The 11,698-nt window shown below is 37.5% G+C and overlaps 1 protein-coding gene across 1 annotated transcript; it reads right to left on the bottom strand.

Annotated features, from left to right (window-relative positions):
- Window positions 1-1,990: 1,990 nt before the first annotated feature.
- drap1 (DR1-associated protein 1 (negative cofactor 2 alpha)) lies at window positions 1,991-11,009 on the bottom strand. Its single transcript, XM_042512796.2, has 7 exons — window positions 10,776-11,009; window positions 10,096-10,168; window positions 9,089-9,182; window positions 7,671-7,796; window positions 5,850-5,940; window positions 5,562-5,650; window positions 1,991-3,381 (listed from the first exon to the last, which is right to left on the bottom strand). The coding sequence occupies exons 1-7, from the start codon at window positions 10,815-10,817 to the stop codon at window positions 3,195-3,197; spliced, it is 702 nt and encodes a 233-aa protein (XP_042368730.1). The 5' UTR covers window positions 10,818-11,009; the 3' UTR covers window positions 1,991-3,194.
- Between the last annotated feature and the right edge of the window lie 689 nt (window positions 11,010-11,698).

Consider the following 11,698-nt stretch of genomic DNA (forward strand, 5'->3'; position numbering starts at 1 on the left):
CATCACCTACCGTGGTGAGGTGTAGCCATACTGTTTAAGAAAAGCCCTCAGAGGTGTGAGAGTATATATTAATGAGCCGGTTCCCAGTGTGCTCACTGATCAAGGTCACAGCATGGCTAAAACACAAAGTGCATTTTAAACACGTGCTTTTCATGTAGCCACACAATGAAGGGCTTTTATTCGTCAAAAGGTCGGGGAATTCCTTTTTTTTTGCAACATTTTCTCATGTTTCCAAAACTGCAGGCTGCTTAAAAGCCAGTGGCTTTATGGGAGGGGATGGGAATCAGAGGGCCACCTTTGGCCCCGCTGGCGGCCGTGTGGAAACAGTGTGCTTCCTTCTGTCAGCCCTTTGATGGCTCCCCCTTCTCTCCCTCCTTCCCCGCCCCATGGCTGCCGTTTGTTTGGACACCAGCCTCCTAAAGTCAACCACCTTCCTCACCCCTCCCCAACACCCACACACACACACACACACACACACACACACATACACACACATTGATCATACAGCCTACCCCACCCTCCTCGCAGTCCGCTGAGTCAACGCTTGTGCAGGAAGGATGCAGTTGTTTTTGCAGCCCCGGCTCAGGGTTGCTTGGTGTGGGGGGTGGGTGGATGAGGCGGCTGCATTTACGCGACAAAATGGGCTGTTTGAAAAATAAAGAAGGCAGGAGGAAGAGGAAAGGGGCCGGACACACACTCAGGGCCAAGTGTGCCGGCTACTTTGAAATACAGCGTGTCTGTGATGGAAACAATCGCCTCTCTATGAACACCTTTCCAACCTGCACTGTCTTGTTCTTATCAGATTCAAATGTCAGGAGGAGGCTGAGGATAAATACAAGCGCTTGTCTTTCAGGCTGCATGAGTCATCGGCCAGTAACTCAACATGAGATACATCCATGGGAAACTTTTTTATATTGCAAAATACCAGTGGTGAAATTTTAAGTACTTTTACTCAAGTACTGTGCTTTTGTACAAGTTTGAGGTAATTGTACTGTACTCGTGCATTTTCTCTTAATGCCACTTTAAACTTTAACTGGGAAATATTGTAGCTTTACTGCACTACATTCATCTGATAGCTTTAGTGACTAGTTACAGTAAAATTTAAGATTTTTAATTAAAAATAGATGACAAGAGTTTATATATATACAATATGATAAGATAAAGAAAATATTTGCCAATTGATTGAGGATTTTTTGCCAACTATTTTGATTATTCAAAGTACTTTAAAAAATAATTTTAAGTTTGTTTTTTTTTCTTTTTTTAAAGATTTTTTTTCTGAATTGGGCACTTTTAATACTGTAAGTACATTTTACTGATTACATTTCCTTTAACTTTAAATGACTTTTGCAGGACTTTTACTTGTAACACAGTATTTTCACAATGTGGTTTTAGTACTTTTTACTGTGAATGTTGTTGAGAGAAAAGGTGATGTCACACAGTGGGAAACATGCTCCTGTCCCAGTATTATTATAAGGTGTTGCTGGCATCAGATTCAGGATGATATTTGTATTACAATAAAAAAAGAAAGAAAGAACAACAACAATAATAATAATGATAATGACAATGATAATAATAATAAAGTTTGTCAGTTTGAACACGAATCATCTTGTCTTTGGACTGAATCTAAATAAATATAAGTCAAGAGATTTGCAAGTCATTGCATTCTGTTTTTATTTACATTTTACACCACGTCCCAACTTTTTTGGAATTCGGGCTCTACAAAGAGTACAAAGATCAAAAAGTGTAACAAGGCACAGCATCAAGTCAGGACTACAAAGGAGATGTTCCACATCTATGAAATTGAAATATGAAGTAGGAAGCACTTTGAAATATTTTGCTTTAAGATGCCGCAGGAGTCAGGTTTTGCCCTTCCAGCTGGTAAACAAACAACTGAGTCTAAAGGTGAGCGCCGCTGCAGATTTGCTTGATGTGGAAAGCATTTCAGGCATTTCCTTTAATGATATGGAAAAACACAACAGAGAAAGCTTGCTTTTTTTAATTGAAATATGAACTTTATTTCACCCATACAAAATAAAAAGAATGTTAAAAGTTTACAATACAGTGTCAACTGTCTATTCGGAAACATTTCATACTGAGATTGACACATAAACGGGAGCCCCATCTCTTGTTTTCGACGGGTACATTTAAAACAATCTAAAAGAACCAAAATCGGGGGCCAGAATAGAAATGAGAGTGGACAAAGGAGACAAACAACTTTAAAAACAAAGTTATGGTCCGAGAGTCACAGTATACTTCTGATGCGCAATTCAGGGGAATTTAATGGGCGTATAAAATAATATACAAAGTCCAACGGCCAGAGAATTAACCTCCGACAGCATCCAAAACAACGACAAACAAAATGGTACTCATTAACCTGCTGATATGGCTGACTGCGGTTGTGGAGGTTTATGGTCTTTTGATTAAAATGTGAATTAAAAATAGAAAAAACAAAAGCTGTGGTTGGCGAACCTATAGTAAAAATACACCTGCTTCCTTGTTTATGTTACAGCCTGACAATTGGACTGACTGGCGAGTTGTGACAAAGCCGGGAAGTGGGGCTCAGCAGCAGTAGTTCATAGCCAATCGATAACAGTAATATAACACTTCATGGGCGAGACAAAAAGTGCTGATAACCTTCCAAATACTGTACAAACTGTTGCCCTGAACTCAGCTAGCTGCTTTTATATGCACATTACAAGGCTTTAACTACCACTTATGATTTTTTTTTTTTTAATCCAGTCAACCTTGAGCGACTGATTTGTTCACTTCACGACTACAGAGGATCTGAGGAAAGAAAAGTGCCAAAAGAAAAAGCTACAAGGCAACACAAACCACACCTATCCTGTCTGCAGGGGGGGGCGAAAACAGTTACCACTGCTGTTTTTAATAGTCAAAAAAAGAACGACTGACTTGTTAAAAAACATCCTCGTCGGATTCTCCTCTACAATAAAATAAAACCTTTGTTTTTAAAAAATGAAAATTAAAACACATAATATACATCAGTTTTTCCTGTCTCCTGCGGCGGTGTCTGTAATAGCCGGCTGCTGAGGGCCGCGGTGAAGAGTCTTTCCCTCCTCGGCGTCGAGCGGCCGCCGCCAGAACAACTTAAGATATTGAAAATAATGTCGAAAGAGTGTAGGTATGTATGTGTGTGTGTGTGTGTGTGAGTGAGTGCGCAGTCGATGAGGAAGGAGCTAGGAGTCATAGTCTTCATCGTCGTCGTCCTCATTTTTGTGCGGCTCCGGGGCTGGGGGAGGTGGTGCGACGCTGATCATGGAGGGGTGGGGGGCGAAGGCCATGCCGCTCTGAGGCTGTGCGGGAGCCATGCTGCCCATCGAGACCACGCCGCCCATGTGCATGTACTGAGGGGGTGCGTTTGAGCTGTGGGGGACACAGGCAGAGGTGTTAGGAGTCAATCAGATCAAATGTACCCTTAGGGGGTACAACCTATTACAACACTGGAATTAAAAAAGCGCTCAACAAACTAACTATATAGAATACTCACTCGATTGTATGCTTATTGTCAGAGCACCAAAAAACAATATGCATTTTAATCATGTTGAAATTATACATGTGCAACTGCATGTCAGTCAAACTGTGACTTTGGGCCAATTAACCCTTTGAAACCTGACCAAATTGGCTTAATTTCTTTCAAAAACATGGAAGGGCAATGAGCAAACAAAAGAAGAAATGACCCAAATAATTAGGAGGAAATTAGTAAAAAGCTGTAGAAAATACTTGAAAATTTGTAAATAATAATAATAATAATATTTTTTTTAAAAAGTGTAACAAAATGAAATAAAAATTGACCTAATAAAAAGTGCTAAAAAGTAATAATAACTGTGTGACATCGTTTTAAATATGTAATTATGATACTCAGCTATACATTTATTTTTTCAAGCCTTTATCCCTTGATATTTTCCCCTTGTTTTTTTTTAATTTCCATAACATGCTAATGTCTTGCATATCGTGGAATTTTTCTTACCAAGCTGCTTATTGGCTTTTTACCATATTTGTGAAGGAAATCAATTTGCTCAGGTTTAAAAGGTTGAAAAACTGGTGAACGGTCTTGGAAAGCAGCACAAGATAAGTGGTTTTCAAAGGGTTCAACAAATGGAAAAAAATCATTTACAGGGACCATTAATTAATTTGGGAGTTTCAATTGATGACAAACTCTGGTTTTAGCTTTGTTTCTAGTGAAAAAACAGCGCCCTCTCCCTGCTCTTGGCTGTAAAACAATCCATCAGATTGTCTGAACAGGTGGCACACAATTCTTAAATTCATTACAGGAGCAGTGGAGGCCAATACAGAACCAAACAGAGTTACACATTCTTTGTTTTACCAATGAAAAGTGAGGATGAGAAGCAATTAAATGCACCGTTCCTAAATTCAACACACTCTGGGGTTTAGATATATCCTTTCTTGTTCTGTGGGACTAATGGTGGATAATTTGAGCAAAAATCTCTCACTGATTTTATGACTGTTACTCTATGGCATTAAAGTGAATGAATAATGAATAAATGTATAAATAAATACAGAAATGTATATATATATATATATATATATATATATATATATATATATATATATATATATAAATATATAAAATAAATAAATAAATAAAAATGCTAGAATGAGTTGGGAAATCAATAAGTAAATGTATAACTAAATACAGATATTTTTAAAAATCTGTAAATAAATAAAAGAATAATAATGCTGAAATTTATAAATAAATTCAGGTATACGGAAATCTGTATATAAGTGCAAAGATGAAAACATGCAGAAATAAGTTTGGAAATCAGATAAATTAATTAATAAATACAGGAATAAATTAGTAAAATAATAAATACATGCATAAACAGAAATCCTACCTTGGGAACTTACAGACACAGATTTAAATAAATAAAGAAATGTATATAAGATGTTAATTTGTGTCTTGTTTAGTCATCACATCTTATTCATTTATGCATGAACTGATTATTTCTGGATTATTTTCATTCATTTCCATATTTATTTATTCCTGTTTGTGTTCATGCATATGTTTTTGTATTTCTTTTAAAAATATATTCTTACTGTGTCATTTTTGTCCTAAATACATACAGTTTTTTTGTCATGAAGTAAATATTTGATACAACTAGAAAAAATAAAAACGATGAAGATACATTATAAAGTAAAAGTTAAGTCTTTTTTTTTTTTTTTTTTTACACAATTTAATAATAAGATTACTTATATCAAAATATCTTTTTCATTTTTCAAACTTTAAACATTTTAGAGGCCCAGCTACATCACTGAGCCACACTGACTGTCTAGTCAACAGTGTCACCATCTAGTGGAAAACATGTATCTACAAATTTAATCATTTTTCAGATGAGCTGATGGTTTAAATGATTCTTGCCTGGGTTTTGCGGAACAGCTACAGCAGCATGTACATAAAAAGTACCATCTCCCCTCTGACTGTGCAGCTTTGAAGGAAAATTAGAAATACTGACGTGTGAATGAGATCGCTGTGGAGTGGACAGTTTGGATCCACAATATTCAGTACAAATGATGCGAGCCCATACCTGTGGAACCTGGATGCAGCCTGCAGATTTGTGCTTGACTGAGAGCCGTCCTCCTCGTCCCCATCCGTCTCGCTGTCTTCAGAGTCGTCCTGTTTGCATCACAACAAACATATCAGTCAGCCGTCTTACCTCAAACACACAAATCAATGAAAAGCGCATGGAAATTGCACCTTAAAACATAATTTATGTGCTTGCATAAAAATATCTTAATGTGCTCAAAATTTCCAGCTGCGCACTCAGGAAAATATAACTCCATAAAAGTGTAGACAGCAATAAATAAAGTCCCACCTCTTGCTCTGACTCTGTGCCAGATAACTTCTTGTCCTTGCCTTTGGAGCCAGCTCCTCCATTCTTGCGGCCAGACCCTGGTTTTCGACCCCTGGGAGGAAACAGAAGGAAAACATTGTTCTGTGAAAATAGATGTGGTGTCAGTTTTTTAGGAAAGTGAATTTTGGAGAGATATTAAAAGTCATGGTCATGCAACAAGCCTCTGAAAAAGCTTCTTGGCCTGTACGGATATATGACAGCGCTTGTTGTTTGGTCTGAAAGCTGTTCACATAAGGCAGCACTGACTGATTTTGTCATTAAAAGCCATGCTGAACTTCATTAGGTATGTTATCTCTAAATGCAACATTTAGAGATAACATACCTCTTGAGTCCAAGTTGATGTTTATGCGAAATTTGAAAAAAATTCCCTGTGTTCTTTGTATATCGGGTTCATAAGAATAAGACAGATAAGGTTTCAGTGACCTTGACATTTGCTCTATGACCTCCAAGATCTTATCAGTTCATGGTTCAGCTGACGTGGATGTTTGTGCCAAATTTGAAGAAATTTCCTTGGGACTTTCTTTAGAAATTGTGTCCATGAGAATGGTACAGACAACCTGAAAAAACTATGCTTCCTGCCAACGCTGTCTCCAGCATGCAGGCATAAAAAGCTGAACGTTCGTTCTGAATTGTTTTTAATTTGAGTAGCCAGACACGTTTTACTTTTAGCTCAGGCTGGGCAATAAATCGAAAATTTATGCTGCAGTCTGTTCCTTGTTTTATCAGACTTTATTATAACAGTAGTTTTTGTAATTGTATTCTTTTAGCAGTAGCTACTTTATTTGTAACTGTAGTTTATAAAACAGTTTTGTATTTTCGTAGTTAAGGTGTTTAGAGGAGATTTTAAAAATATCGAGAGATATATTGTGTATCGTCATATAGCCTAAAAATATTGTGATATTATTTTAGAGCCATATCCCTCAGCCCTACTTTTAGCTCATGTGACAAATGTCCTGCATACTTTTGCAGGGACATTTACCACCCATGCATTCGGATAAACAGACACAATTCTGACTTGGGGGACAATGTGGCCAATACTGCTGGTAAAAATTGAAGTCCAGCAATTTATATTCAAAAAAGCTGTGACTATACTTGCTGCAATCCCTTATGAGACAACGTGTCTAAATATTGAGAGCTTACAACCACTTTAAATTAAATCACAACTGAATAAGCCAAACTGTTTAATGAAAAGAAGTCCCTCGTTTATTTTGTGTAACTTTCTGCCAAGCTCGCTGCGTCAATTTAGCTGCAGCGCCAGTGTTTGATTTGACAGTCAATACTGTTTTCTCTTCTATAGCATCCTCAGTAATTAGTGTGCCCTCTCTTGTTTTGTTCCTTTTCTTTTTTGTAGTCAGTATATTATCACAGAACAAAATGGAAACCGGAATAATCACAAAGGGTGACAAAAATACTGCTTTAGTCTGTTTCAATTTACAGCGGCAGCTGTTCCTGGAAGAGGTAACCCTCCTTACACCCTGCTGAGTGATTAACTTCTTCCACCTAAAAGTGTGGGTGCAAACATTTATCAGAAATGACTGTATTATGATAATGACAAATCAAGCGATAAAGCTGAATAATGAGTAAGCTGCATGACCTGTGATTAGACGTAATCCTAAACATATTATCATGGTCTGGCCATGTCTGTCCAACGGGATAATGTTAATCTCTGAGTCAATTTCCAAGTGTTGCAAACATACTGGTGTGTGTGTGTGTGTGTGTGTGTGTGTGTGTGTGTGTGTGTGTGTGTGTGTGTGTGTGTGTGTGTGTGTGTGACAGACATACCTGCGTGGGACTTTTTCTCCTCCCCCCTCTGTGTGGTTCTCCTCCCCCTCGCCCTGCATGTCCGGCACCGTTGCCACCAGGTCCTTCAAGAAATCAAACTGTTGCTCCAGCTCGATACACTGCTTTCTGTGGACACGAGATTTAAAATCAGGACATTATTTTCTACACTAATTTCATCCTTATGTGCAGTCTGAATTTAGTTAAAAAAAAAAATAAATAAAATAAAAAATCAACCCAATGTTGTATACATGGGGATCGCAGTAGCAGAATCACAAAGTAGGTTTCCATTAACCATCGAATTGCACAAAATGAAATTAGGAATATAAAATACACCTAATGTAAATACGTCAATTTCCAAAAAACTACGTTTTTACATTCACAAGGTGGTATTTTGGGTGATTGGATAGACCCATATATCGCAAAACTGCAATGGAAACACTTTATTTGCTTTTATAGGTCACATGATGCTATGGCTATGCGCTACGTAGGAACTGACTCCCTCATGATGCAGCAGGAGCTACAAGAGGTCTTACTGCATCACATAACTCTTCAAAAGTTGAGCAGATCATCAGGAAATTTTGAATCCATAATTCCTAGGTGAAATGTGGACTATTACCTCCTGGAGAACCCTAATTTGTGGCTGCTCCCACATATAAGAGGCTTGTCTTTCCATAAAAGGAGAAGTCGCAGAACATCACTCAATGGAAACACAGTATTCTTGCAATTGTAATTGCAATTGTTTTTTATCGACATAAGTTTTGTGCAAATCTGTAATGGAAACCCGCCTACAGTCGCGCAGGAGATTCTCCTGGCAGCTGCATCTGGGCCAAAAATACTTTCAGGTACAAGGGTTGCTCTATGCATCACTATCAGACTAATATCACAGGTGTACTCTCACTATATACCATACAGTATAATAAGCTGCTAAAGTGTCTGAAGATGAAGACAAAACACTTTTTAGCTTTATGACTCCAAAATTAAATTACAGCTTTTAATGACTTCTTTTAATTATCTAGCTGCCTGAAATTCCACCTGTGGTATGTCAGTCAGTATTAACTGAACACACAGATTACTAAGGGCTGGGTGATACATCGACATTAAATTGGTAGTGTGATATGAGACAAGATATTGTTTTATATTTTGGACATTGTAAAAATCACAAGTGCTGTTGGCTGCATTAAAGTAAAAGGATGTAAACAATTTTTTTTTTAAAACTTAGCAGATTTTTCTAGCTTGCTTTTACCCACTTACACAATAAATCACATTGGTGATGCTTATTTATCAACAATAACATTGTGTAAATATTTTGTTAAAGCACACATGGTCAGACCTACAATACTGTTGCAATGTTAACTCCAAAACAGTGTGATACAATTCTGGTACTTCATTAAGACACACAAACAAACACAGACGCTTACAGATGTGATGTTGTCATTGTCTTTGCGTTCCTAGACTGGGTGACTTGACAGGCCTTTGTAAGCAATGATTCCAAAAAAAGCTCCAAAGCTCTCGCTGATGTCTTAGTCAAGGAAATTATGATGCAGCAAGTCTGTGTCTTTTGTTTTCAATAAAACAGATTCACTGGTGGTGTAGCTTTTGCACAAAGCCAAAAAAAACCCAAAGTGTGTAAGATTTAATGGCAAATAACAGTGGCTGAATGACGGTGGCTGACACACAAATGCAGAGGCCCTACAGTCTTTCCACAGAATTAGAATCTGTAACTTGACTTTTTTTTCATTCAGTCTTTACCGCCTCTCTAAGTTTGGATGTTTTTGCAGGTCCCTGAATGCAGCACAGGCAGAACTTGTCATGAATTATCTTTTTTCCCTCAGCAGCAGTTTTAGGAGTTTCAGTCGCACAGTGACAATCGATCGGTCGATCAGAATGATAGATGAGAGAGGCAAGCAAGCAAGCAAACATTTAGACCCAGCACAATGAACCGTTCTTTTATGGCATCTGTGCCTACTGTGCAATGAATAACCACATGGTAGCACTCCTAAAGAACAATCTAGCTCAAAAAATAGGAAATAAGTATGTGGTGGCAGATGTGTTAATCGAAGTGGACCGTCAAAAATAAATGGATGTGTGGGAAACCCTGCCCTAACTATTAAGAGCCAGTGTTTGGTTTTTTCTGTTCTTGACTTCTGTGGAACAAAATAGCAACTTCTATCTATGCAGATATAAACAGCCACTCCAAGGTAACAAAAATACAAACAGAACCTTTAAGATGAAAAACATGACCAGTCTGCTTCAGATGATTGTGACACAATCATTACTGTGATTACAACCAACTTTTCAAATATGACTTCCCACTGCTTGTGCCAGTTTCGTGCAATCAAGATAAATTTAACATCATTCTGTGCATTCAAAACACATGCAGATGATGAAAGAGGCAGAATAGCAAAGATATTTGGCAGAAGGATACAAATGATAACAGGTACTGCTGCAGCCACTTTGCCTATTTCCTCGTCAGTCTGCATAATCTTCTTAATCCTTGCCTGTAATGACAAAATGGTTAGTATTACGTATGTGTGTGAACATATTGACTTTTTAATATTTTTAAAATAAAATATAGTATTCAAGACAGCTAAATTGATACAAAAATGCAGTAAAAGTTTATCTAATAATCGTTATCACGATAATAGGACTTTAATGGCATGCATGTTTAAACCATTCATTCCTATCATATTGTTTAGAGTTTCTATAGTGTTTGAAATGCAAATATCACAACAGCTATCTATTTATGCACCTACAAACACTGATTTGCTCATATTTAAGTTATAACGTGTAGTTTCATTTAGCTTGGCATGCTAAAAACAACGACAAAGAGTGGACTTGCTAACTTGGCTAAGTTAGTTAACGTACGTCGCACGCTGTAAATGTACATTAGCAAACAAGGAAGTTAGCTGGCTTCGGTACACCAACGACGTAATATTATGGTGCTAATGTAATTTACATTTTCGAGTGAAAATGCTTGCATTTTAGCTTTAGGCTCTCTATGAAATAAAACAGGCCGAATTCCACTCAAGCTAGCTAAACAGGTTAGCTTCCCAGTTTGCTAACGTTGCCTACTCTAAACACCGGTTATGAGAAGTTTAAACTTACCGGAGGAAATCTGGCGTTGTATTTCTTCTTTTTGCTGGGCATAGTTAAATAACTTGAATGGCTAGTGTAAAGTAAGGAGGGCTATATTGTGTAGTATTACTCTATATCATATATAAATCACCTCAACCGCGCACACACTAGATAGCGATAGCTTCCCTGCTAGCTCGCTAGCATGTCGTCACTCGTTCGCTCATTCCCGGCAGCTCAGCTCGCTGCCGCAGGGTCACAGCGCCGTCAGCTTTGGACAAACTTTGGACAGTAAAAACTACCTTAGTTTTCATCTAATGATGCAGAACGGTTGCCTTTGATAGCCACACAAAACTAACACTGCCCAAATTAACATTTACTAACGACTTTATCCTAAATTTGCATAAATTACCGAAATAAATGAACCTCGTAATGCAGCATGAATTGTATTTTTAGTTAGGGACTGTTCTCTACTTGTCAGAAGGGAGGGGTGGCTGTGACTATTTTTGTTTACCCTCCTCAAAACAAATATTTTTCCTTGAGTTACTTGGGATAAATACATGACCCTCCACCATAAAGTAGATGTTTGATTTTAAAAACATACTCTTTTATTCTACAATTCTACAATTTCATTTAGCAGACGCTTTTATCCAAAGCGACGTACAACACAAGCAAGAATTTAGACTTAAGGAAAAAACGCTTAGTAAGTGCAAAAAGTGCTTCAGGTGTGATTGGTCACAAGTATGGCCGTCTAGTGGCAGAAGAAGTGCCGCACAATTATTTATTTATTTATTTTTTGGAAACCAAAGAAATAACCAGTAGCGATCTCACCATCTGAGATTCAACAATCTCAGTACTTTTATGTTTGAAAGTTAAAAGTCGAACATGATATCTTGGAGTTGAAAAAAAAACAAAGCCTTGTTTTTTCAATCTTGTCATGCATTCTGGTTAGTTAG

Source organism: Plectropomus leopardus, chromosome 23, assembly GCF_026936395.1.
Source record: "Plectropomus leopardus strain MGB_pleo_1.0 chromosome 23, ASM2693639v1, whole genome shotgun sequence".
In the NCBI taxonomy this organism is placed as follows: domain Eukaryota; kingdom Metazoa; phylum Chordata; class Actinopteri; order Perciformes; family Serranidae; genus Plectropomus; species Plectropomus leopardus.